The 27,011-nt window shown below is 46.1% G+C and overlaps 3 protein-coding genes across 4 annotated transcripts in view; 1 reads left to right on the top strand and 2 right to left on the bottom strand.

Moving 5' to 3' along the window:
* The window catches only part of WWP2 (WW domain containing E3 ubiquitin protein ligase 2), a 38,352-nt gene extending 34,083 nt beyond the window's left edge, over window positions 1–4,269 (top strand). For both annotated transcript variants that reach the window (XM_081871804.1, XM_081871803.1), the window contains exons 19-24: window positions 319–459; window positions 921–1,041; window positions 1,603–1,707; window positions 2,059–2,155; window positions 2,508–2,580; window positions 2,686–4,269. In XM_081871804.1, the coding sequence (XP_081727930.1) occupies window positions 319–459; window positions 921–1,041; window positions 1,603–1,707; window positions 2,059–2,155; window positions 2,508–2,580; window positions 2,686–2,785 (637 nt within the window). In that variant the 3' untranslated portion in view covers window positions 2,786–4,269. The remainder of the gene's footprint in view (window positions 1–318; window positions 460–920; window positions 1,042–1,602; window positions 1,708–2,058; window positions 2,156–2,507; window positions 2,581–2,685) is intronic.
* NQO1 (NAD(P)H quinone dehydrogenase 1) overlaps window positions 1–27,011 on the bottom strand; it is a 191,964-nt gene that overhangs the window by 48,375 nt on the left and 116,578 nt on the right. The window lies entirely within an intron of this gene.
* Window positions 9,958–15,629, bottom strand: PSMD7 (proteasome 26S subunit, non-ATPase 7). Its single transcript, XM_081872245.1, has 7 exons — window positions 15,395–15,629; window positions 14,155–14,246; window positions 12,510–12,602; window positions 11,758–11,855; window positions 11,494–11,574; window positions 10,984–11,075; window positions 9,958–10,437 (listed from the first exon to the last, which is right to left on the bottom strand). The coding sequence occupies exons 1-7, from the start codon at window positions 15,466–15,468 to the stop codon at window positions 9,999–10,001; spliced, it is 969 nt and encodes a 322-aa protein (XP_081728371.1). The 5' UTR covers window positions 15,469–15,629; the 3' UTR covers window positions 9,958–9,998.

Here is a 27,011-nt window from a genome sequence, read left to right as displayed (position 1 = left end):
GGGCTGCTTGTGGCATAGCGCCAAGGAATTGTGGTTTGCAAACCAAATTAGGGCTGGGGATGCTGAGAGCCGGTCTTGTGATATCTTCTGGGGGGGAAATTAAGCTACTGAGACTGCAGGGGCAGTTTTGTCCTTCCCAACTAGGGACGCCATGCATGCCTGGGACTCGGGATATCCTGCCATCTACAGCAGCCACTTGGCCTGTGATCTTTAGCCCCCAGAGCATGATTCTTGTAGGTTATAGTGGCAGCTACTGAGAGCCCCAACTGTCCTCCTAGTGAAGATTCAGCTGCTGCTTCTCTCTCCCACCTTTTGCAGAGAGAACAACCTAGAGGAGTGCGGCTTGGAACTCTACTTCATTCAGGACATGGAGATTCTGGGCAAGGTGACCACCCACGAACTGAAGGAGGGTGGAGAGAGCATCCGGGTCACTGAGGAGAACAAGGACGAGTACATCATGTGAGTTCCTGGTCCTCACTTTCCTGAGGCCTAGAGGTGCTTCGAGAAGCAGCTTGGCCAGAGGCTCTTTCATTTTGCATGCCATTTGGCTCCACGAATTGCCTCTTTGCTGGGCTGCTGACCAGGCAGTGTGGTAGGCCACGAAATTAAGCTCTGCACTCTGCTGTTATGCTCACCAGCTAGCCTTGGGCATTTGGTGCTCAGTTCCCCATCTGTAAAATGGGAACGTTTTGGACCAACTTCACTGGCTGATTCTGAGAATGAATGCGATACAGATGATAAGGCATTTGGGATACTAAATTGTGGTGTGTGTGTGTGTTCATTAACCCATGAAATGCAGGAAATAGGGTCCTCCCAAAAACATGTAGCTGAGGTTTGGATCAAGCCAGGGCCAGGTCAATCAGTTGCAGGTCTTTAGGTGCCCAAGGAGTGCTGAGTGGCTGGTCTGTCTATCCTTGCAGGTTGCTGACGGATTGGCGGTTCACCCGGGGTGTAGAGGAACAGACCAAGGCCTTTCTGGACGGCTTCAATGAGGTGGCACCTCTGGAGTGGCTGCGGTACTTTGATGAGAAGGAGCTAGAGGTGAGCTGGGATGTTGGAAGCGTGGGGGCCTCCTCTCCTACCCAGAGGAGCCTGTCCTCCTGCCCTGGGCTCTGCCTTCGTACATTGTCAGGCTGTGCAGAGGTCACGGCAGTTGAGTGATCTACTGTCTGGCTTCCAATGAGCCAACTACATGGTCATCTACCATCTTATGTTCCTGTAGCCCCTCAGTAAGGCTGCCACTACTTGTGAATACGAGACCCCTGACTGTTAAATGACTGTCAGTGGAACAATTATTGAGAGAAAGGAACATTTCAGAGGGACCTTGGTATTTACTCAATTTGAATTTTTTAAAAAAAGTTCTAATTGAATCTCCCCACTGCCCCTCGCCCTCTGACTAACCAGGAAGTAAATCTTGTAAAAAACACATATTTTAGTCCAATGTGTCAAGTAGGCAGGTCAAGTTTAGCTTCCAGTTTGCAAGATGCCCAAGTTTCGCAGCCGCACTCTCAAAACGATAGAAGCCTTGCCTTGGTGGGTCTTGCCTCTGGACTCTCCCGGTGACTCGGGCTGGGCCTCCTCTCACCTTCTCCTCCCTTCTAGCTGATGCTGTGTGGCATGCAAGAGATTGACATGAGTGACTGGCAGAAGAACACCATCTATCGGCACTACACCAAGAACAGCAAGCAGATCCAGTGGTTCTGGCAGGTGAGCCTCCCCAAGGAAGAGCTCCTGGCCAAGGGGTCCCCCATATGGACAGGGGGAAAGGAAGCTTTGCCCTGGACAGACCCTTGGAAGTGGCAGAGTACTGACACGTGCCTCTGATCATATGCAGAGTGCATTTGCCTCATCAGTAAGTCACCGTGACGCAGGACCTGTTTGCAGGACCTTTCAGTTCTGAGGATCTGACTTCCAACCAGATGTCTCTCCCTGCACTTAGCTGTCATTGTTATTAACACAGTCAGTGTTGCTTTGGGCAAATCCATGTCACTGAGAGCCTGAAATATTTTTGGGAAGGTGGGAGCCTGGTCTGACATCCCCTACCCATGTTGGCTGCAGGTGGTCAAGGAGATGGACAACGAGAAGAGAATCCGGCTTCTGCAGTTTGTGACGGGGACTTGCCGGTTGCCAGTCGGAGGATTTGCTGAGCTTATTGGTATTTGTGCATTTGGCTGCCTAGGGAGGGGGAAGCAGGGGATGTCGCCGTCCCAGTTGCTGAGTGCCTGTGGGAGAACTTCATGGTGGGGGGGAGGGTTGTGTGGTTCTGTCTGTCAGGCTTGGAGCAGGGCTATGGGGGCACGTGGAAGTTGTTTTGAGCCCGTTTGGTTGCCTTTGCTTGTGGTGAAGGAACTCAGCTCAATCTACTTCTCAGCTCTAGTCTTAGAGGTGGGGTGGGGTTGCCAAGATGGTTTGCAAGCCAGTTTGCATTTGAAGTGCAACTGTGTGTTCTTGTCACACCCCATGGGTACTTTTTGTGGGTTTCTGATGTTGTGCTTCTTTTCTGACAGGCAGCAATGGGCCCCAGAAGTTCTGCATTGATAAGGTTGGCAAGGAGACCTGGCTTCCCCGTAGCCACACATGGTGAGTTCGTCTGCTTTGGGCCTTCCTGCCCATGCTTTGGATGGGTGGCAGGGCACTTCCTTTCCTTTCCCCCTGCTGATTGGCTGCGCTGTCTTCCTTTGGCAGCTTCAACCGCCTGGACCTGCCTCCCTACAAGAGCTATGAGCAGCTGAAGGAGAAGCTCCTTTACGCCATTGAGGAGACAGAGGGCTTTGGGCAAGAGTGACTCCAAAGAGATCCTCCTGGGAAGCCATCCTGAATACCTGGAAATGGAGCCAAATCTCCAGGAAGGAAGGAAGGTGGAAGGAGGTGGCTTTGTGGAAGAGGGATTGCCCAGGCCTAGATCTTGTGGTTGGAGAACTAGAGGCTGCAGAAGGTGCTCCCCTTCTCTGCCCCCTCCCCCCCCAAAAAAATATTCAGTTGCTTTCCAGCAGAGCAGTGGCTGCAAGTGGTATCCACCTCCTTCCCTGTGGATTCCTTGTACCAGTTTCTGAGCTATGCAGCCATTCTGCCCCACCTATGGGCCTCATGGGCTTTTGTCATAGCTGCCTTTTAAAGCAATCCAGACCCACCCCCCACTGGTACCAACCCACCAGAACATCCTGAACATTATGTCAAGGCATTCTGCACAGGAAAAAAGAGCACTTTTGAGAATTCCCCCCTTGCCAAGGACACTGGAGTGTGTTGCGAGCCCCTGCTCCAGATAGCCGCTGGGGATCAGTAGAGATGGGTGGGATCTAGAGGCAGGATTCCCTACAACTTTCCTAAACCCACCTCCTCTTTCCTGAGGCCTTTTCCCACTCCCTGTGCTGGTAGGTGAGGCTTCTGTGCCCTGCAACCATGCTGGTTTTCTGCTGAGAGCAGTGGGCAGGATTTGGCCCACATCCCAGGCTCCTCTCCTCCCCAAACCCATGAAGCAGAAGACAGGGCAGGGCCCCAGGCAGTCCCCAGCTGTGTCATGGAGCAGGATCTGGGCTGTTCAAAGCAGCAAATGGGTACCCCACTCAACCCTAAAGGCTATAGACAAAGAGCCCTCAGGAAGAGAGAGGATGGCCTTTGGCCAGATTGCAGGGGAGGCCAAACCAGGCTTCAGCCAAGCATGGAGAACCTGAGTCTCCTGATCTGAGCTGTTCCAAGTCTTGTTGGAAGTGGGGCATCTTCTTTTTCTGGAAACATTGGTGCCCAGTGAGCTGCAAGATTGTAGGGGGAAGCCTTTACCTTGAATGTCTACAAAACAGGTTATCCCAAGTGCAGAACTCTGAACTTTTTTGCACTAAAAGGCAGGAAGAAGGGGTAGGGGGCGAACCAGAAGAATCCCCTGTCTTTATTTCTGGATGGTTTTTTTTTAAAAAAAAATCCTCTGATTGGAGTATGTGTGGCTGGCACACCCTGAGAACAGGGACCAGATGCAAGAGTGGGAGTGGCATACATCTGCGTGTGTGTCCTATGGCTACATGGCGGAGGGTGGGGATGCCTCAAGCCTCCACAGCAAGGTGTATGTCTGCATATGAGAGCTGGACTGTGTGTGTGTGCGCGTGTGTTCGTTTGTTTGTATGTGTGTATATAAAATGTGTATAAAAATGTGTATATAAATGTCTGTGGATACAAAGAATTGCAATAGCTTTTGATGGGGATCCTGGATAGTTTTGTACTGCATCATCCTGCCTCAGTGACGCCAATTTCTTGTGCAATAAACAATCCGCAGCTGCTTGTGGGCTTCATGTGTCCCTCTGTGCTTTGGGAGCCTGATGTGGCTTCTCCTGGGTGCTGGGTGGGGGGGTTCCCAAACGTGTACATGGCAAAGGTAGTTGCTGTGTTAAAGAGCCGCAGGTGGGGGCCCCGCAGCTCTCATCGCCCTCTGGTCTGTGTGCTTCCCCCAATCCCCCCACTGTAGGATGACCCAGTTGAGAATTTGGCCTGACTCCTGCCTGTTTCCCTGCTTGCAGGTGGAGGTTTTTGACCCCCTGTTCCTAATGCTCTCGCTTGAAAGGGAGCAAGGGGAACATCCTGTGGACAGGCAAAGAAGGACAGCCCTAGGCAGGCCTGGAAAACCAGGGCTGACCAAAAGGGGTTAAATTCTCCTTGCTTTTAAGCACATCATCTAGCCCACTGCTGTGCGTCTGTCATACAACTTGCGTCTGTCATCCAACTCAGCAGCTAGACGAATATCCCCATCTAGTCCACTTCAGCAGTGGAGAAGTGGCACACATTTTCGCAGCCCAAGTGGGGAGGCAGAGCAGCTCCTGCCACCACTGCTCAAGGGCCTGCAAAGGTTTGCATGCACTCAGAAGAGTGGAGAAAGGACCCCAAGGGGCTCAGTTGCAGGAGGGCTCATGTAGGCTGCTTGGACTTCAACGTTTTTCCTGTTCGGGTTTTGAAAGTGTGTGCCCAGAAGAGGCTGGGGAGAGTAGTGTTCTTATATGCAGGAGTGCCATTGGGCTTTCCAGGATGGGCACCTGGCAGGCCACTGTCAGAACAGCAGGCTGGGCTAGATGGGGCCCCCTTGGGTCTGGTCGAGCTGCAGGGCTCTGCTTATGTTCTTCGAATGCTCAGACGGGAAAGCCACATTTTGCAGCAGCCAGGCCGCCGCCACCGCCTTCCCTAGCTGACTTGTCTCCTGCTCCAACCAGGGAAACCAAAGAGGCCCCCAAGCTAGCCTGGCGCCAAGGGAGCCATTGCAGGCCTGGCACACAGGCTGCTGCTCTTGGCATTTGGAAGCGAAGGTGGGGGAGGTGTGACCACTTCCTCCGACTCTTTAGCGCACAACCAGAGCCAGAATGGCTCTGCTGGGCAGCATTTGGTGCCAAAGACAAGCCCCCTGTGTTTCAGAGGAAGTTTCCAGGGCGGGAGGGAATTTGCAAAGGCTTCTACCTGAAGGACTGTCAGAGGAGAGGGGTTGGGGCCTGTAGCGGAAAGATTTCCCCTCCTCTCTGCCGGCTTTAAAAGCATGGCTTTGTCCCTAAAGGCAGAGAGCAGCCTTGTGTTGTGGGCAGGAGGAGGGAGCAGCAAAACATGTTTAGCTTGGCCAAGAGGCACAGGCTGGCTTTGTGAGCTCTGCTGCAGGGAAAGAAGATCACCCTGTTCTCTGGGGAAGCAAAGCAGCCAGAGATTCCCACTGCTGGGGGAGTCACTCTGGGAAACCAGGAGGGCGAGCCCCATGCCCTTGTTTGGCCAGTGAAACCCTCACACATTCCAAACTGAAGGTGAGCGGCCCCTGCCAGCATTAGGGTGTGACAGCTTGGAAGGTGTTGGGGCAAGCTTTGCCATCTTCCAGGCTCTCAAGCTAGTTTGCTTTCTGTTCCATCTCCCAGGAGAAAACAAAAGCAATGGAGCCAAATAGCAGCAAAGTGACGGAGAGGAAGGCTGGGCCAAAGACAAGAGGGCAGTGGCTATTTTAGAAGCAGTGCTATTAAGGCAGCTTGCAATGGCTCTCACTTCCAAGATAACTTAAAGTGGCCGGGGGGGTTGAGAGAACCTGTGGGTCTCTAGCTGTTGCTGGACTACACTCCCATCATCCCTGGCTATGGTGGATGGGAGTGAAGTATCCAAAATAGCTGAAAGGTCACAGGTTTCTTGCCTCTGTTGGACTAACACTTTGGAAATCAGGGGGAGCACAGGTCAGTAGATCAGCGGTCCAACTGACCTCCACCCTGCTTGTAGCTTATAGGGCTGAAAAGCCTGTGCCCCTGTGGAGCCACAGCCAGGTGAAATAGATCATACAGGCCAGCAGGACTCTCATGTAAGGGGACTTCATCTTCTACTAAGGAGGGGCCATAGCTCAAAAGGTGAAGCACATTTGTGTGCAGAAGTTCCCATGCCTATTTTAAAGGCTCAGTAGGCAATGGGAAAGACCTGTTGCCAGGAACAGACCCTATTTGGTTAAATGGACAAAGAGCCTGGTCTGGTAGAGGGCAGAATCCCATTTCCCCCCTCTTAGTCTGTGTATTGTTTGGGACATTCTAAGCAGAACCAGCAGGTTGCTCTGAGCTGAGGCAAATGGTTGCCCACCCTGTGCCATGATAATCCTATAAAGTCATTCAGATGAAAAATGACACCCAGCAAACTTCCAAACTTTTGCTTTTTTAGCACCAATCTATTCACCAGTAGTTAGTGCACATGTTACAGGTGGCGCTGTGGGTTAAACCACAGAACCTAGGACTTGCCGATCAGAAGGTCGGCGGTTCGAATCCCCGCAATGGGGTGAGCTCCCGTTGTTCGGTCCCTGCTCCTGCCAACCTAGCAGTTCAAAAGCACGTCAAAGTTCAAGTAGATAAATAGGTACCGCTCCGGCAGGAAGGTAAACGGTGTTTCCGTGTACTGCTCTGGTTCGCCAGAAGCAGCTTAGTCTTGCCGGCCACATGACCCGGAAGCTGTACGCCGGCTCCCTCAGCCAAGAAAGTGAGATGAGCGCTGCAATCCCAGAGTCGGCCACAACTGGACCTAATGGTCAGGGGTCCCTTTACCTTTACCTTAGTGCACGTTAATTCCTTATCCAAGCGAGCAAAGATGTTGGAGAGCATCCAGCACAGACAGCTGTGAAACAAATCTGGTGACTTCCCTTGCAATTAGGAGCCTCTCCTAATCCGTGCACGTTGCACACAGGTCTGAAGGTAGGTACCTCATTTTTCTTTCCCTAGCAAAACACAGAACTTCAGCAATTTCTCTACAATGTTCTTCACTCTACCAAAGGCAATTAGAGTACTGAATCAACTCATGAAACCAGATCTTTTGGACATGATCTAGTCTTGCAATAAGCAGCAGCCTACTGGCTTCTAGATAGTTCTATTCAACCATTGTCACCTTGATTCTCATTCCTTCCACCAACAGCTACTGTGTTCGTGTTGAATTTCTCATCTGACTAGCCAGGACTCCAAGAGGGTGGGGGGAATGTCCTTTTTCACACAAGCAGCTTTGGGCTGCTTGACTGTCTGACCTCCTTCCTAGTTTGCAGAAAAGCCCTTCTGGATTCCATCAGCATCTTGCCAAAGCCACTTGGGAGAACTGCTGCCAATCCTTAACAGGCAGTTTCCTTTGTAATTAGAGGGGCTGCAGTGGGGGCTGAGTTTGAAGTCACCGTTGTCACAGGCTTGGCTGCTGTATCAGAGCTCTGCTCTTGCTGCTCTGGGAATTGGAGGGCGGCAGTTGTCGTAATCTCCAATTTCACTGGTGGGCCAAAGAGCCTGTAAATTAGCAATTCTTGTCCCAGGAACAAACATCTTCCAAAGAGGTTTTGTCCTAAGCAAAGGGCCTACCCTAGCTTTCTGACTTGCTGTAGAAAAGCAAATAAAAAGACTTTACAGGGAAATGCAGAGGTTGTGTTTGTTTCCGCATGGGTTTGAATCCCAGTTTCAGGTCTCCCTACAGCAACCGGGCAGCCACTTGAAAAAGCAAAAGCAGAAACAGAGTAAAAGTTCTGCAAAAAAGGTCTCTGTTTGGGCCTCATACAGATGTGTGCAAAAGCAATGAGAGAGGAAGAAACAAAAATCAAGGATGCTGTGCTGGAGAAAAGTGCAAATCTTTTCCCCATGTCTCATAAAACAAGACCTCAGGCTTTGGAACTGATTGGTAGCTGACCTAAAACATGCAAAAGGAAGTACTTCACAGAATGCAGAAATAATTCACAGAATTCACTCCACCAAGGTGTACTGATCACAAAAGCTAGGTATTTACATATATTTATGCATATTTATGTGTGTGTACATGCATGCGTGTCTACAAAACAACAAACATAACAAAAAAGAAATAAAACAGGAAAATGACAAAAACAAAAGTGGTATGCCTCTGAATACCAGTTGCTGGAAATTACAAGTAGGGAAAGTTACTGTTGTGCTCAGATCCTGCTTGCAGGCTTCCCACTGGCATCTGGTTGGCCACTGCGAGAACTGAATGTGGTGTCAGATGGGCCTTTAGTCTGATGCAGCACCCATATTCTGCCCGTGTTCCTTTGTTTCATCTCTCTACCCTCCTCCTAAGTAAAGATGTCTTCCTTAAACCACTATGTCTGGGAAGTGGAAAGCAAACGACCTGGTCAAGGCTAAATATCTCCCCTTCATGCCACCTGTCTTGAAAGAGGCTATGGGTGAGGCAGGTTCCTAGTAATCTCCTTTAGCCCCAAAAGTTTGCCAGCTTGTTCTTGGACAAGGTGGGCATATGTGGCAGTGGTAAGCAATTAATGGTCACCTCAGAGCAAGAAATCTCTCTAACCCTCTCTTGTAGTGCAATGGTCTAGAACTTGCCTCTTTTGTGGATAATGTGCAATTTTTACTCTATTGTTTGATGGTTTTACTGTTGATGGCTTGTATGTCATTTAAACTTTTCCCTACTTCGGGGGTTGTATTGACAAGGATTTCTAAAGCCAGCTGCATGAGTGTTTGCTGCCACCTGGCGGCTGAAGCTCATTATTGCATGAGCTCTGGCAAAGAAGTACCAGTACCTCAGGTTGTTGTTGTCTTTGCTGTACTTCAGAACAAATCCAGGCAAGAGCTGGCCTGTGGTCTACCTCTGATGTGTGCATCTGGGGGTGCATGCCCCCATAACAGACTTTCTTGGTTATGGGATTAAGGTTATGATCTCACTGGCCAGACTGGATAGTGCAGTTTATGGTGTGCGTCCGTGAGACCTGCTTTTGAACACTGTGAGCAAACAAGACCAAGACTCTGTCTTTGTAGCTGGCTGAAGAGGCATTATGCCATGCCAGGGCTGACAGCTTTTGCTAAAGCAAAGACTAACCAGGCTGTCTGCCCTAGTGCCATTTCTTGCTTCAGGCTGTATACAGATCAAGGACAGGGAAACTTTTTCAGTCAAAGGGCCACATGGCAGTGGTAGGCAGGGGCAGAGGCAAAAGTAGGTGGAGAAATTAATATACATTTCTCCTTTATGTAACAGCTTTTGTTTCTACACACATTCCTCTCTCTCATCCATTCAGCCAATTAGAAATATTAAGAATTCTGGGACACATTCCAGCCAGCCAAAAACACTCCTTGAAAAACTTCTCCACCTACTTCAAGCAGAGCTGGTGAGAATCTTATAGAATCAGAGTTGGAAGGGAGCCTAATGGTCATCTAGTCCAGCCCCCTCCAGTACAGGAATCTCAACTAAAGCATGCATTACAGATGGCCATCCAACAATTGCTTAAAAATTTCCAGAAAGCACCTCAAGGGCCATGCAAATCCTGGGGGTGCATTTGGCCTCATGGCTTATGATCATCCCTGCCATAGATGGTCCAGTTCTGGTACCTAGAACTGCTTTGGTTTGTAGGTGGGTAGCTAGATAGAAGATGAGATGACCTGAGCAATGTCATCTCATCTTCTATCTAGCTACCCACCTACAAACCAAAGCAGTTCTGGGTACCCCCCCAAGCCTCTACTAACAAAAAAAGCCTACAGCCAGCACCAGAGATCAGTTTACAAGGTTTTAATATACAAATACAAAATCCTACTCTACTTCTTCTCTTTTTTCTCCTCTTTCTTGCCATCACTCTTCTCCTTATCTTTGTCTTTCTCATCCTTCCTCTCCTTTTTGCTCTCCTCTTTCTCCTGCCCCTCCTTCTTCTCTGCATCTCTATTGGCGATCTTGTTGTTTATGAGGTTGTGGAGGGCAACCACAGAGCGGATGAGTGAAGCCAAGTAGACCACCACCATCTGGTCATTGGTCTTCAGATAGAAGGCCTTGACAAACTCTTGCAAGTTGACGTCAGGCAGCAGGTTGAAGACATCCTGGAGCTGGTAGATGATCTGGTGGTTGATGGGAAGTTTGCCCATGGCCACTTTCTCCAGGTAGCTCCTGATGTCTAGAAGCTTGGAGTTCAGTCCCTTCAAGCCATGGACCTGGTTTGTGATGCGCTGAGAAAGGGTGCCTACAGTGGTGTCTTTAATATCCCTGGAACAGCCAAGAAAGGGGTCAGAACAAGAGAACCCAGTTGGCAGGAAAGGAGGAATAGAATTATTTTTCTCTGCCACATTAAGGAAGTCAATGCTAGGCATTTTTACAGTTGGACTAAAAATCTGAATCTCCTCTGGACCAACCAACCCATACAAAGACATGGGGATATAAGCAAATATCAATTGCATTGTGGGGAGGTGCAGGTTCTGCTTGTAGGCTTCCCCTTAGGATAAGACCAGATGCTAGATGGGCACCCTTTGGCCTAATCCAGCATGGGAAATATGGTGGCACATTTGCATGGCTAAGGGATAGGCTACCACTAGATCCCAATGAAGGGTGGCTGTCAGGATAAATTAAAGATGATGCCTCTATTAAGCTGGCGGGGTGTGTGGCCTTGCAGGGGTCAAAGGCGTTCTGCATCCATTATTTTATATCTGCAAGATGGGAATGCCTGCCTCCCTGTATTATCTTGAGGAGTAACTATGTAAGCAAAACACAAGCTCAGAAGTCTGAAGTGACAGGCGAGAAAGGTATTTTTTTTACCGTAGCAGGTGCTCCACCCCAACTTCCTCCGCTTCTTCTGCTCCAATTTCACTGGTCACATGTTCAAAGGTCTTAGAGGTGGGTGTCCCATCCTTTGGGGTGCAAGCAGAGACCAGGCATGAAAGTAATCACCTTTATTCAACTTCTGGGCAGTTTGTGCTTGTGTGTGTCTGAACCCTGGAAAAACTTACAATTGTTGCATAAGAAGCCAAGAGTTGCTGAAGAATAAGAACAGATCCATAACTGGCCAATGGAAGAGACACACTAACCCTAAATTACCTCCATAAGGAAGTGTGACTTGAATTAATAATAAACACTGGCAAGTTCTTTCATCCTAAGCAGAGTTTTTTTCAGGTACTCTGTAGGGTGCTGGCTGCAAAAGGAGTGACATGAGCAAGGTACAGGCAGCATTCCTGTTATTGGCTCAGCCTGTTTTAGTCTGGTCCTTTGGTTGACACTGAAATGTATGAGGGAAAAGCAACTTGATGTGCATAAACCCAGGATACTCACATCGTGAACTTCTTCCACAGAGATGTAGGCTTCAGTGGGCAGCCCCAGGTCCTTTGGCTTTACATCGATAATTACCAATACCTGTTTGAAAGAAACCCATTAGTGCCTATTGGTGGAAAACAAAACCTACCAGTCTCCTTCCAGTAACTTGCAGCCTGCCATTGCATAAAGGATCATCTTGCCATTTCCAACTTGTTCTTACAAGTTGCAGTAACATCAAATAGCAAGCCTTGTCAGGATTTGTAGGTTGTGAGTGGCTCTTACCGAGTTTGAGCAGTATCTTTTCATTAGCTCATTGATAGCAATGTCATTCTTGTGCAGCTTGGGACCTGTGTGGTACCATCCCACAATTCTTTCCCTGGCTAGGAAAAAGACACAGAAAGCAAAGCAAGAGTCAGAGTACACGAAGCACCTGGAAGAGGGCTCAACCTCCAAGAGCCATTTCCTTCCTCTACTGTTCCACTGGAAGTGGGACTTTGCAGGAATAAAGCATGGTTCTACATGCAATGATATTGTATAGCAAACGGGATGAGACTTTAGAATTTCTCACAAACTGAGCCTATCATTCGTCCTGGACATTGCTTACTGGACTTGGACATCAGCTTCAAAATAAATTTTACAGGTACAGAATACTACACTTTGAACATTGGCAAAATAGACAAGATATGCCCAGCCCTGAGGACTTTGCCAAACGGATGAACAACAAAAAGCCTATTTACTGCACACACAAGCTATAAAAGACCCTTCCTTCAAGTAGCATGTAGTCTAAAATATGGTTTCTTTGCTGGGGCACTGTTAAAACATGAGAGGTTTTGCAGAGTCTGATGTTGAAGGGTGACCCAGTTCCTTCATTTTCTCACTAACAGAGGTGTTCATCTCTAAAATGAAAAACTTTTTAACAACTAAGCACCTGTGAGCAGTCATAGCAAAGTTATTTAAATAACATCACTTTTTGGCTTTTCCTAGTGATAGATTTAGCTGTGACTTGCACTTCTGGCTAACCAAGCATTGCTTACCATTTACTTTCTTGAACATCCCATACATGTTCTCCAGGTAGTCATGGTCCAAAAACCATACAGAGTCGTCTTTATCATCTTCATCAAAGGGGACTGTGGGTAAAAGAAAAAGAGAATCCAAATCATGGCATGAATTTCCAGCCTTTAAAAAAACTATGGAAATCGTTTATTGAATATTTACAAATAACCTGTAAACAGTAAGAACATTGGCAGGATTATTGTAATAACCTGCAGTTTTACAAGAGTATTATATTTAAAGTAGATGAATAAATTAGTAAATTAAGTTAATTTGGAATATGCAGAAAATATAAAAAATAAATTTAAGGAACCACAAAGAGGGGGAAGGAAGTTGAGTTTTGAAATGTTAAAATGATTGTAAAATTACTGAAATGAATAAAACTGAAAATCATAAATTTTAAAAAGGAAAGTGACAATTTTGCCAAGTTGCATCCCATGTGGTGGGAATTAAGAGCAGCCCAAAGAGGGTCCAGGTAGTCCAGCACTTTGTTCTCACAGATGCCTCTGGGAAGCTGGCAAGTCACTTAGAATGGGATCCAGTCTTCACATTACAGAGGTGAGGATGATTTAAATTTCTATTCCACCCTTCATGAGAGGATTACAGGGCTTTTGAAAATACAAGTTATCATGCACTGAGTAAGACTACTGGACTATCCAATCCCAGTACTGGTCTCCTGAGTGGCTACCCAGCATCTTAGGCAGGGGAGTTTTTTTATCAGCTGCCACTTGGTCCTTTTTAAAGGGAAATGCCAGGGACTGCACATTCTGTGAGCAAAGCATGCATTCAACGACTGACCTACAAAAGTTCCCCAAGGAACAGAAGATGCCATTATTATTTATTATATTCATATCCTGCCCTTCCTCCCAAAGGAGCCCAGGGAGACAAACAACATGTGGTGAGCAATAAAAGCATCTTTTTAAATACAGTAATGAAGTCAATCTCTTTACCTGGGGTCAAAAAACGGGAGTCTTTCAGCCCCACCTAGAAATACCACTGGGGATTGAATCTGGTATCTTCTGCAAGCAAAGCAGAAGATACTCTACCACTTATTTAGGACCTCTTCCTACTACAGTATTGACCGTAGTATGACCATAGTAGTTGCAGCCCACAAGATTAATGACTAGACGAGATCACAAGTTTCTAGAACTGGGCAGACTCAGATTTAAACTAAAGGTAGATGAAAGAATGATAATTCCCTGGAGCAGACTATGGAAAGCTAAGACTGGCTTCTGACAGCCTGAGAATTCGAGGGACCGCATTTAAGCTTTTAGCCAAACACAATCCAGCAGATTCCTAACTGGGCTCCTTTGGGTTATTATTTAATCAGAGGGCTGTTGAAAACTCAAGACTATCAACCAAGTTTCAGTTGAGATTTATGACTAAGCTTTTCTGGGTCTCTCACTTTTAAGACAAAAGGTGGGGAACCTCTGACCCTCCAAATGCTGCTGATGGAACTAGGAGTCCAACAACATATGGAGGGCCACAGGTTCCCCACCAACAATTTAAGGGACAAACCCCAAATTTCCCCAAATCCATTAATGGGGTGGAAAATGTTAGGGTAGGAGTGTACATTACAACCACATCTGGCTTGCTAGACAACCATAGAGATCTCAGGCATCACTTTACCTGCAAAGCTGTTGGAGACATCCAAAATCTTCTTCTGCCACGAACCCAAGAGAACCCCCACAACTCGCTTCTGATTTCCAACTTTTCCTATCCTAAAATAGAAAGGCAAAATCAAAAGAAAGATGAGATACATTGATGTGGAGCATAAACTATTCCTGAACTGAATTTTTATCAACTCAGGGCAATGAAAACCAGCATAACTAAGGTGGGAGGAAAAGAGTATGTAGCAACTTGCCAAGACTCCCAACGGAAGGAGTCTTGATAGTCACCAGGGAGGAGGTAGCTGAGTGTTGATGGCTTGTCTTCTTCTGATGGTTAGTGGAGGAAGTCAAGATACAAAAAGCTGACTTAGCCCACCAATCCACCTAGCCCCAAAGTGTCAGCACTGGCAGTGACTCTCCAAGGTCTATGTCAGAGCATGGCCTTTCCCACCACCTGCTTCTGAAATCCATTTAGCAGGTGTGGTTTCTGGGGGAGAGATGTTGTTGAACTGGAACCTGCTGCTTGTAAAGCAAATGCTCGGCCACATACCTACTCAGTCAAGTTGGCACAGCCATGCGCTGGTTGCATGTATTTCATGTATGCAGCTGTGTCTGCTACTCAGGAAGCAAGTATATTTTAAGTTATATCAGTTCACTTATATTCCGCTTTTCCACTCAAGAGTCTGGAAAAGCAGTGGCAAAAGATGAATCTCATCCTCGCTCCACACGCGGTAAACACACGCGATAAACATAAAAAGCAAGTCTGCGCAAAGTAGCATCCATCCCCCCTCCATGAAGTCTCTGGCCCAAAGGCCCGTTTGTTGGGGTGCAGAGAGAGAGAGAGCCGCCGCTTGGCCTGCAGAAGGAAAGAGGTTCCGGGTTCAACCCTCGAGAGCTGCTCCGAGGAGGATCGGGGAGCCAGGCAGGTAAGACAGGCCTCTCCCCTGGGCTCGACTGCCTCACTCCGCGAAAAAGGCAGCCGCTTCCTTTATTGCTCCGAGGCCTCGCCAAACCCTGAGGGTCTCCCCAACCGAAACCCGGGGTCCAGAAGCACAGGCGGCGAAGGCGGCCTCAGCCCGGGCCCGTGACTAAGCTGTCCTTCCGCGGCCTCCGCCCCGGCGCTTCTTTACAGTAGCTTCTTCGCAGCTCGCTGCCCCTGAGCATGTGCAAAGCGCGACCCCAGCCCTACGGCCCCCCTGTCTCCCTAAGCCCTGGCCTGCCGGCCATGACTCAGCCCGCCCGGCCGCCGCCTCCCTCACCGGTTAAAGTGATCGACCACGCTCAGCAGCACCAACGGGTGGACCACCACTCGCTCCACGGCCAGCTCCGGCATGGCAGCGGCGGCTTCGCGGCCTCCACGTCCTGGCCTAGTTCCTGGCCTCCTTCTCCCGGTAAGCAAAGCGCCTCTCAGTGACTCAGGGCACCGGGTGTGAAGCAAGCGATGCTGAGGGAGGAGCTGGGCAGCCGCGCCATCTTGGGAAGGGCAGCCGCAGTGACGTCACGCGACTTCCTTTCAGCCTGTGGGCGGGGGAAAGCGACGCCATCTTGGGATGGTCTCAAAGGGTACCTCACCGGCAGTTCGGCTTCCTGTGAGAAGTTTCCATGTTGGCGGCGTAGGGCGGTCGCGTCGCCATATTCAGAAGGGCAAAAGGAGGGATGCCATTATGCGAGGGTCGGTCGCCTCCAGAACATTCTTGAGGGAAGCCGTTGATGAATGATTTAAGCGTCCTTTTTGTGCTTTTCGTTCACAACCTAAGTCTGGAGGTGGCTTTAGCATCCACCAGAGATACTTTTTCTACGTGTTTTAGGAAATTTTGGGAAATTTGAGGAGGGAAAAAACCCGAGATTTTGTTTCAGGGAAGACACTGTATCGCTGCTAACACGTGCAAGACACATTTTGTTGTTGTTATTTAGTCATGTCCGACTCTTCGTGACCCCATGGACCAGAGCACGCCAGGCACTCCTGTCTTCCACTGCCTCCCGCAGTTTGGTCAGGCTCATGTTTGTAGCTTCGAGAACACTGTCCAGCCATCTCGTCCTCTGTCGTCCCCTTCTCCTTGTGCCCTCCATCTTTCCCAACATCAGCGTCTTTTCCAGGGAGTCTTCTCTTCTCATGAGGTGGCCAAAGTATTGGAGTCTCAGCTTCACGATCTGTCCTTCCAGTGAGCACTCAGGGCTGATTTGCTTAAGAATGGATAGGTTTGATCTTCTTGCAGTCCATGGGACTCTCAAGAGTCTCCTCCAGCACCATAATTCAAAAGCATCAATTCTTCTGCAATCAGCCTTCTTTATGGTTCAGCTCTCACTTCCATACATCACTATTTGGAATACCATAGCTTTAACTATATGGACCTTTGTTGGCAAGGTGATGTCTCTGCTTTTTATGATGCTGTCTAGGTTTGTCATTGCTTTTCTCCCAAGAAGCAGGCGTCTTTTAATTTTGTGGCTGTTGTCACCATCTGCAGTGATCATGGAGCCCAAGAAAGTCAAATCTCTCACTGCCTCCATTTCTTCCCCTTCTATTTGCCAGGAGGTGATGGGACCAGTGGCCATGATCTTCGTCTTTTTGATGTTGAGCTTCAGACCATATTTTGCGCTCTCCTCTTTCACGCTCATTAAAAGATTCTTTAACCCTCCTCACTTTCTGCCATCAAGGTTGTGTCATCTGCATATCTGAGGTTGTTGATATTTCTTCCTGCAATCACATGCTCCAAATAGAGGGCTTCCTCAGTTATTTGAAATTACTCATGCACATGCACACAAACACACATTTTCCACAATTGAAGGAAACATTTGCAACTTTGAAGATTTCTGTCTGTCCAGTGCTGCATTCACTCTGGAGTCATCTGTTGGGGGAGCCATATGTTTACTTCCAGAGAGAGAAAACTAGGCAGCACAAAACAATTTTTTAAAAGAGCTTAAACAGCAACCAGCAACAACTTGTTTATATCTACAATAGTCATCCACTCCAGCTCCAAAGTATTAAGGGAAGGGCTGTGGCTCAGTGGCAGAGCCTCTGCTTTGCATGCAGACGGAGTCCTACTTAACGCTCAATCCACAGCAGCATCTGCAGGTACTACAGGGAGAGAAACTCTGAAACTTTGGAGAGCTGATACTGCCAGTCAGCATAGTTAATTTTGGGCTGGATAGACCAAGACTGTATGGGGTAGTTTCTTATGCTCCTACTGTTAAGAGGGAATTGAGTGGTGGGCTTTGTCTCAGCCCACTTCTTCCAGAGCTATTATTAATATGGGCCACCTCGAGATCATGGCACTAGAGCACAACACTTTGATTTGAGGCAAATCACTCCGAACAGCAGAGTAGTTTAGAAGCACATAAAATAATCCACTGTGTCCTCTGGCAACCATGAGTTGGCAGCTGCAATTCATTCAGGTTCTTATACTTATTTAAACCACTCCTGAAGAACTTTTCTTTACAAGGTGCTGTGCAAATAGCATACAGATTAACCAATACTGAGACTGAGGTGGCAAATTGCCCAAGGTCACCCAGAGGTGAGACTTATTCCCCAGGTCCAAGACCAGCTCTCTATTGGCCCACACTGGCTGCTGTCCCTTGTCTTTGTTTGGAATTTCTCACTGTTGCTGAGGAAAGTAGATGTTATAGAACCACTTAATTGGTCATATTTTTTGCAGAAAATACCAGCTTGTTTTCTGGCTCAGTGATTCAGAATGTGTGTTAACTAATCCCTTGTAAGGCATGATCTTGATTTATAGGGATGGCTTCAGATAAGAGAAGATACCCAGATACATTCATTTGGTTCATTCACAAATATATTATAGGTCTCTGTTGCTGTTCTTTTGAAGCTCCCCTCACCCCCGCCTTGAATGGCACCTCATAAGAAAGATTAGCTTTTATGCTTTATCCTCCTTGAAGACTCTTGAGTGACATTGCCCACTGCAAAAGCCCACAGAGAAGTGACTAACTTCTTTCAATGTGTTCTGAATTCAACCTCCTTCTGATGAAGGAGAAAACACATGCCAGTCCCAAGTAGTCTCTCCAGAAAGCACTCTATTGCCTCTCCCTTCTCTTTGATAATGAGAAAGATCTCAGGTGCCTCTTCTGATCTCACCTGCTGCATTGTGGCATGGGAAGAGAAGTGGCTTCTTAAGTAAGGAGATCCAAGGCTTTTTAGAAATTGCAGGTAAAACTCAGTACTCTGAGCATTTGTACCTGGGGACTTGGAAGACAACAGCGTAGATCACAGGACGCAAATAGGAGCAAGAGCCTTGAGCTGAGATGTTATTTTTAATGAAAAGTGTGCTGCGGATGTTGGCAGCTGCTTTGGCTTATTAATGGGAAAGGGTGGTACCTTAGTGGATAGAGCATCTGCTTTGCATGTAGAAGGTCCTCAGTTCAGTCCCTGGCATCTCCAGGTGGGAGAAGGAATGTCCTCTGTCTGAAACCTTGGAAAGATGTTACCACTCAGTACCACTCAGTTACCACTCAGTACTACTGTACTGTGTCAGAAGATGGGCCTCTGTTATAAGGCATCTTCCTATGTTCCTACATAATGTGCATATGTAGTTGCAAGAAGAACAGCTATCATGGTCTTGAAGTGATGGGCACATGAGTGGCTGTTCTCCAAATCTGTTTGTTGCCTTCTCACAACAAACACCATTGGTGGGCCATGGTAATTTCTGACCAAACATTTCTTTGTTCCATGGCTTCATGCTGAGTATTTGATAGGAAACTTTCTTGGGAACCTTCTGAATCAAAGGAAAGAAAGAATAATTAAGTTACACACCACCCACTCTCAGTTGGCAAGCTTGAAAGTTTGTGTTGCAGTGCCTGCTTTCTGAGGATTGTTATGTGCTGCCCAAAGTACTTTGCTATATCTTCTTACCCATATCTTGCTATGCCACAGTCCTCTTCCTGTCCTGGTCTTGCAGCTCTGCACTGAGTGACATAATTGCACCTCTTAACAGATGCTGTTTCTTACATCCCAGCTACTACTAGCAAGAGCCAAAGAAGAGGAAATGGGAGACTGCTTGCAGAAATCCCGGCATCTCAGACGCTTTTTAAAAAGTTTCTTAAAGCAGCATTGCAAGATTTCATACAGATTTATCTACAATGAAGAAAGTCCTTTGGCCAGTAGTTCAACCCCGACAAGGCACTGCAACAGGAATTCGCAATATGAGGTCTTATATGGATCAATTTTAGTCTCTTAAGGGAAGGAGTTGACCTTTTATGATTTGGACTTCTGGTCAGAGATTATTCCTCATAAGAGACAGAAAAAACTTGCTACCTGATGGGACCTGAGGTTATCACTACAGGGTCCTTGCTCAAGCGCTGTTGGACAGAGGGAGGTTGAAGAAAATTCCCAGAGCACTTAATTTGTTTTCTTTCTTTTTTTAGCTTTCAGTATTTTTTAGAGTGAAGTTCAACCATGTATTTTTTTCTGATCCTCACTGCCATTGGGTAAAATACATTTTCTTTGGTGTTTCGGGGACACATGGGTGATTCTGGAGTGTGGTTAGCTTGTCAGCTCCACCACTCCTGTTGCTGTATGGCCGACAGAGGGGATTCATGTGATCCAGATGGGAGCTCAGGCAACCAGTAATTGACCTTCTATGCTACAGCTGGAACATCAGGGTTCAGAGTAATGAAGGATTCCTCAGGGTTGCTGGCAGTGCTGGTGTTCTGGGGTGTGTGTGTATGTGTGTGTGTGTTGCGTTCCTGCTTCCCCTGTTCTTCCACCTCTAAGGAGACTCTGCTTCATAGTCTGGGTGTAGCTGGACCCTGACAAATAACTGGCTTTTCTGGTTAAAAAAACCCCATAGCAGCAGATGGGAAAGGCCTCTGCCAAGTCCCTGGAGAGCCACTATAAGTCAGAGAAGAAAATATTGGGCTAGATAGTCTAGTGGATTGACCTGGGATACGGCAACTTCCCATGACATTCTTAATTTGCTTTGTGTGCCTTTTTGGATGGAAGTGAAGGAAAAGGCCGCAGGAGGGAGCATGATGTTTGAATAGGACCTTGTCACAGTTGTGCCTATGGGACACTTCTCAAGAGGGGCCTACCTGGAGCCTGCTTTGCTCTCATTTCAGCACCAGGCTAAAACCTATTTCCACCCCCCTCTGTAATTTCAGTAAGAATTATGGATTTTAGACTGGTTTGCCATTGCTGTTTTATTTTTGTAAGTTTTATTTGCCAAACGGATTTTACTATTCTAACATTGCTTTTATGAAGCTGTGTAAGCTGCCCTTGGACACTTTTTGCAGGACAGGATACAAACCCTGATTTCCCCCCCAGGAAAGATCCACAAGCAGAATACTATATTTCTGCCAGTGACGGCTCCTGAACCTTTCTCTTTAAAAGTTTGAATGGCTTTAATTTTGTTTACTGTGTGTTTTTGCAATATTGATTCCAAAAGGGCTCCCATGGAAGAAGACGTTATGATGCAAAGCACTTCTGTTGTTTATTTACTTCATCTTATTCTATATCATTTGTTACATTTATCAGTCACCGAATTGCACTGAGCCTCTAGGTGATGCATAACCCTGAAACAAAGAGTTAAAAACACATAATAATCCAAGCAATACATTGTGATATACAAGCCTAGCAACTAAATAAGTAAGCATTAACACTGGCACAATCCAATAAAAACTAAAAGACCCCCACACGCTAAAACTGAATGATCGCTGTCAAGTGAGCAGAGACTAAAATCAGATGATGTTAAGGCAGTGTTAAAATGCAAAAAGGTCCGACTTCGATCCCTGGCAGCATCTCCAGGTACCTGGTGATGGGAAAAGCCTCTCTCTGCCCAAGACCCTGGAGAGCTGCTGCCAGTCAGAGATGTCAATACTGGGCTAGACGGGTGAATGGTCTGACCTAGAAGAACGCAGCTTCCTCTATTCATAAGCTGGAAGAGACCCCTAAATAGCCCTATGTGGCCTGTGCTGAATCAGCTTGAAGTTATTGTTGTATAGTAAGGGCAGGGGACCTCTTGTGGCACTTCTAGACCTTACATCACACAATTTCCTAAAACACAGTACAGTACAGTATTCTATTTTCCTTCTGGGTGGAATCTTTTCTTCTTTCCAGCAGGGGGAGACATCTGACCATATAACAGAACTGACAATGCTGCCTTTGGAAGCTTCTTTTATCAATATACATATAAAACTCAATGCTCAAATTAACTAGTTCAATAAGTAATTTAGCTCATTGATTTTTGGGCATATCCTAAGTGCCATTACAAGCTACGGATATTTTAAATGCCATTACCTAATAGAAGGAATGTTTTAAGCACCTTCTATTGATTTTATTACTGCTTTATTTTGCTGTCTTGGTTTAAAATCATTTTAACCACTCGGTAATCAAGAAGAAATATATCGTTGGTGAAATACAGTCAATTTCCTAAAAACCTTTGACATCGTTAAATAAGGAATTACAGTTGTTAAATCATGTCAGGCAATAACCAAGGGACAGAAAAGATATACAATTCGGAGCAGCGGGCCAGCAGTACCAGTAAGCTGTTCTGACCTTTGCCATCCAGACTCTATGTATGTGACAATCACACACCCGGCTTCTCTTCTTGGCTCTTACATCAGCGTTTTTGGCAAGAAGTGTGGCTGGGAACATTCATCAAACTAATCGGCATGTTAATCGATTAATTCATTAATCGCAGATTTAGAATGTGGATTTTAAATCAGAGGAATCAATGCTGGCTTCAGCTGGAGGGTGTTCACTGCTGATGCTATTAATTATCATTTCTTGTATTTGGGACGATTTTTTTGAATAGAATATTTCCATCTGTCTTTGTTAATTATGTGGGAGGAACTGTTATCTTCAATACATCCCCTTAACTTGTTACCTTTATAGAGGCAACCGGGCTGTTTGCTTTAACTGGATAATTAAACACTAGTCTGTTAAACAGGATGACAGTTAATTTGACTAAAAATAGTTAATCAGTGGATAGCCTTAGTAAGAAAGTATTTAAAAACTAGGCAGGTTACTGAGTACTAACCAAGTATGACCAAGGGAGAGGTAGTCAGTGTTTTCATTACCTCCTGCACCGTGTCGTTGAAATCACTCTCTAGCTTAGCAAACAGGCAGTTGCGTTTGCTTGCTGATATTGCTCATAAGGTTGCATGGTGACATTATGCCCCAAAGATGTAAACAGAGCATGCTCCTCCGAGGAATTTGAACCTCCATGCCTTTGAGACGAACAGATTAACAGGACCACTGAGCTAATCACTTGGCAGATGCAAACTGCAAATACAGTCTATATGTTGCCTAATCAAAGAATCGCAGAAGTATGTAGTGAGCTTTGAAGCTCAATAAAAGCCAGCTAATGAGATGATTAAATTGACATTTGATGTGATTTAACTATAGAGCAGCAAACATCAATACCTATATGATTTGGCAAGTGATTCTCAAATTATGATGTGAGCTTTTCAAGGGTTTCCACCATTGGAGAACACCTAGCATGGGGTGGGGTGGGGTGTAGATTTTGTAAAGTCAAGTGTTTTAATCATCAGTAGCTTTCTATTCGCTTCTGCTGCCTAAACAAACATTTAAGGGAACTGAATGATTAGGCCCAGGTTTGTGCATGAATGAGCTCTGAAATCAGTGGACCAAAACAGAACTCCTTGGTTCTTAGAAGCTATCAAAAGGGAAACTGGTTTTCCTAAGTCCAGGGATTGCCCTGTGTTTGGGATGGCTTCCTTTCAGAGCAAGTTTTCTGCATGTGCAAAATCTCACCAGATTCCACAGCGTAGAAGAAGAAAAGCAAACCCAAAGCACTGTGTGCCAGCCATGCTCACAAGTTGTTCCTGGGTGCTGCTTTTTGTTAGCAAGATGTAAAACCTGACAGCACAGCCTTTGTCCCATACATGCTTGAGTTTAGTCCTGTGTGTGCTCATGGTCCCAGCAAAACTGCTGCGGAAGTTTGAGCCTGCATCTTCCCTGGTGTCTCCCAGTTTAAATGTGTATCCCAAACTGATCTCCATACCAGGTGGGGGAACCTTTGCAGCCCCCCCCCATGTTGCTGAACTTTAACTCATAATCTCTGGCCATTAGCCATGCTTGCTGAGGCTGATGGGAGTTGTAGTTCAGCAACATCTGGAGAGGGCCACAGATTCCACACATCACCACATGGTGTTCTTGCATGCATTACCACTACTTGTTATGTAATATGGGCTATTGGGGGCGGGGAAAGATTGGGAGAGAGTTCTAGCCATATTAAGTTACTGTTATACCTACAATTGCTTTTCTTCTTATAATTTCAGATTACCATGCTTAATGCACACGAGCTGACGCATGGAGATACATTTGGGGTAATGCTGTGTGTAGTTATGCATGTCGTATTATCACATGGCTAGATGTGGTCTGTCATCCCCTACCCAGCATATCTGGTACAGTAGATTTACATGCAGAAATTCCATTTCCACATGGAGATTGCATTCACTGAACTGGGGCAAATCACTTTAGAATGGAGGTCCATTTGTGTTGCCCAGGATGAGGCTGTCACCGTAGGAAAAGATAGGTGTCTAGTATAAATTCAGGAAATGGATTATCCTATCATGGCAGCTGCCTTCTGTGGTATCTCCTTTCTATAGATTAGAATAATTTTGTTGTTCCATGCAGGAGGTGAGCTGGCAGTCAGTGTCATTCTCTCTGACCAGTATTTGGAATCATCACTTTTAATAGAAACCCAACCATCACTTGCTTTGTTTAAAAAAGATACCAAGGATAATTACCCAGTAATTAGAATCCTGGTCCTTTCCACTGCATTGCTGGAAATTGGGTTTCCAGCATCCCTCTCCTCCTTCCCCTCTGCATTCCCAGCCCCAAAGCTTAGAAATACCAGAGCCAACGCCTGTAAGACAGAGGCATTATGCTCTGATCAGAAAGACAAGTTAAAATGGCTATTTGCTTATTTTATTTAACCCAATTCATATACTGTGGGATTGTAGTAAAACCTCTTAAGCGGTTTATAAGAAATATTAAAATCATCAATAAAACAGTTAAAAACAATTAAAGATAATTAAAACCAGGAGTAAAAGAAACCGAAACACAACATGTCTGGATTGGCTTCATCATCTCATCCTCCTAACGCATACTCCCTTTTCAGTATGAGAAAGGAAACACAATAAAAAAAGGTTTCACTTGCAATAATTTTTCCATATCTTGAGGACTAGCAAATTCTTTACTATGAGGCTTTATTTGTACAAAGCATAGCAAAACTTCAAAACCACTCAAAAGCTTTCTTATTAACTGCTGTCAGTCCTGTGATTTACAAGGGCAATAAAGATCTGGAGGGGGCACATTTATCATGGACTTCAGCGCACCAGGAGCCATTTTCTCAAGCGGTAAAGCCAAGTGATAAAATGAGTTCTTTTGTTCCATAACCTTCTTAAAATGTGTGTGTTGGTCTTTCTGGCTTGTAGCTTGGCTCTGCTCCTCTAGCCCTCCATCTCCCTGCGATGATGAATTGCTCAGACACAGATGCTGATGATGCTTCTAGAACAGCAGATTCTCTGAGTGATACAAATTTACTTTCCGCTTTCTATTAGTTGCCAGCATTATTTATTCCTCTACTCCTAATTTTTATTTTATTTGCATGACACTTTTGAAATTGGGTAGGAGAAACTATCATATACCCTTCCTTCTTAGGAAAACTCAGATAATTCTGATTTAGGATAATATAAAATCCTCATGTTTATACCAAGAAACCATTCTCCTGATTTGTGGTGTGCATGTTGGGAAGCAAAGTCCCATTGTTCTGCATTTGACATACTCTCATAGGCAGATAATAACTTTTGTGTCTATCTTCCGTTCCTTGGCAGGAGAGAGAGAGAGAGAGTGTGTTAATTTGTTGCAAAAAATAGACAGCCCAGTTGGGGCTTGCTTTGTACATGAAAGAACAATACCAGTGCAACTGTTCATTGATTAACATAATTGAGCCATAGTTAAATAGTCAAGGCTTAAGCTAATCAGAAAATAAAATAAGTCTTTAAAAATGTACCTGGGCTTATTTGCAACAAAACTGAATTACACTATGACTGTTGGAAGAAAGAAAACAATGAGTACTGTTCAACTTTGTCTTCATATTAGTCATTCTAGTACATCACAAAGATAGTCTAGTTTTCTGCAAATGTATTTCCTAAAATAATTTCCTTCTTCAGGATATTTTTTGAAATACACTTGACTTGGCCTAGCTTTGTCAAAAAGAACAATTTACATGTCTTACAAAAATGGGAGAAAAAATGGGAGAAGTTAAATTTCAAGGCAAATGACTTCTAGATTAGATGATGTGCGTCTTGATTTACACAAGTTAACTAGCATCATGTTTGTGAGGTTTGTGTTTTTAAAATGAGGGCTGGGGAAATGACAGAGTACAATGGACCAGTTAGCAAAGTGGGTTGGTTTGCTCACAGCAAGAGGATGAATTGGATGGAAGAAGAATCAGCTTGGAAATGTCTTCTAATTTGCTTTTAAGGCTCAGGGCAGGTGGGTGATTTTGACCATACTTTCCAATCTTTTTAAGCTGGGATCAGGGACACGGGCACCTCTGAGAAGCAGTATAGAGAAGGACCAGTGGTGGTGGCATTCATCTTCTCCTCTGGGCTCCGGTACACTGCAGCTTCACTCCTGGCTCAGGTCTGAGCCAGGGGCAGAAGCAGTGCAGAGAAGGCATGGTAGCGTTAGCCCTGCATCACATCTCTCCTCCTTTGAGCTCTGGTATGAGAGGGAGGAAAAGAGTCACTGTTGACCAGCTGCCGCTGCCAGAGAGCACCCAGAGCCTTTTCACTTCCTGCTGCTACTCACGACCCGATTGCTGAGTCTCATTCCTTTCCACGTGCTCCGGCCGTCTTCCTGCTGGGCTCATGGTCCCCCAGGGCCACACACACTGTGCACTCCAGCGGGACTGGGCAAGGCAAAGCGTAGGGCTGTCCTCCCTTCCTTGCTATGCCATCATGCTCTGCCATCACATCAATGTTGTTGTGCTCCCTGCCAGGTGCTCTGATTGGTAGAGAGCCAGATTTCTCCCTGCAGCCACCACAGCCATTTTCTTTCCCTACTTAATTTATTAAGAGACTGAGAAGGGGAAAGTTGTTCTCCTGTGCAGTGGCTGCCCAAGGAAGGACACATGGATCCCGGGACATTCTGGGATCCAATCAGAGACTGGGATGCCTGCTTTAAATCCGTGATGTCCCACTCGAAACATGACAGTTGCATGGTATGTTTTCCACAATCCAGCATGATCTATTCCCTATGACTCCAAGATCTTGTTTGTAGTTCCTCACTGCTTAATTCAGACCCTATGAGTGTATATAGGAAATTAATATTTCTTTTGGTGGGTTGTGTTGTGATGCTTGCATTGGTTGCCTTCCTCTGACCCGAGGAGGATACACTGGATGATTATCATTGCATTGAACAGCAGTTAAAACGTTTGGTAAGATATAGGGGCTGTTTTAGAAAGAAATTGGTGCTACATAGGGAACCTCAGACAATTTTCTCTGGCGGCAACTTGCTGCTAAAGCCAGTTGGGATGCTTTGGGGAAAGTGGTTAGAGGACTGTCGTTTGCTAGAGATGGCTGAACCATCACTCACGATTTCCCCCAAAGGAGGCAGCTGTAGTGCTAGCCTTAGGCACACCTCTTAACCAGCTCTTAACCAGCATATGGAAGATGTTGGCCTTGGCTAGTCCATCATGGGTATATCAGCCATGGCAGAGAGATTTTTTTTCAGACCTGTTTGCTGTAATTTTATGGCCATACTTAAAATATGAGTAGGAAAGATTTTTACCAGCCGACCAGCCTCTTTTTATATAGCTGCAAAGGGAATTGTGTGTTATTTCTGATACTTATCGTATTGTTAAATCTTTTGTCTCTGATATTTTAAGTTGG

Source organism: Podarcis erhardii (assembly GCF_964252035.2).
Source record: "Podarcis erhardii genome assembly, chromosome: 7".
Taxonomy (NCBI): domain Eukaryota; kingdom Metazoa; phylum Chordata; class Lepidosauria; order Squamata; family Lacertidae; genus Podarcis; species Podarcis erhardii.
This window is presented reverse-complemented; position numbering and strand designations above follow the sequence as displayed.

Coding starts and splice junctions, on each gene's coding strand:
- PSMD7 (XM_081872245.1), bottom strand. CDS start 15,468: ATGCCGGAGCTGGCCGTGGAGCGAGTGGTGGTCCACCCGTTGGTGCTG. Junction 14,247..15,394: donor GTGGTCGATCACTTTAACCG/GTGAGGGAGGCG, acceptor TTTCTATTTTAG/GATAGGAAAAGTTGGAAATC. Junction 11,856..12,509: donor GATGTTCAAGAAAGTAAATG/GTAAGCAATGCT, acceptor TCTTTTTCCTAG/CCAGGGAAAGAATTGTGGGA.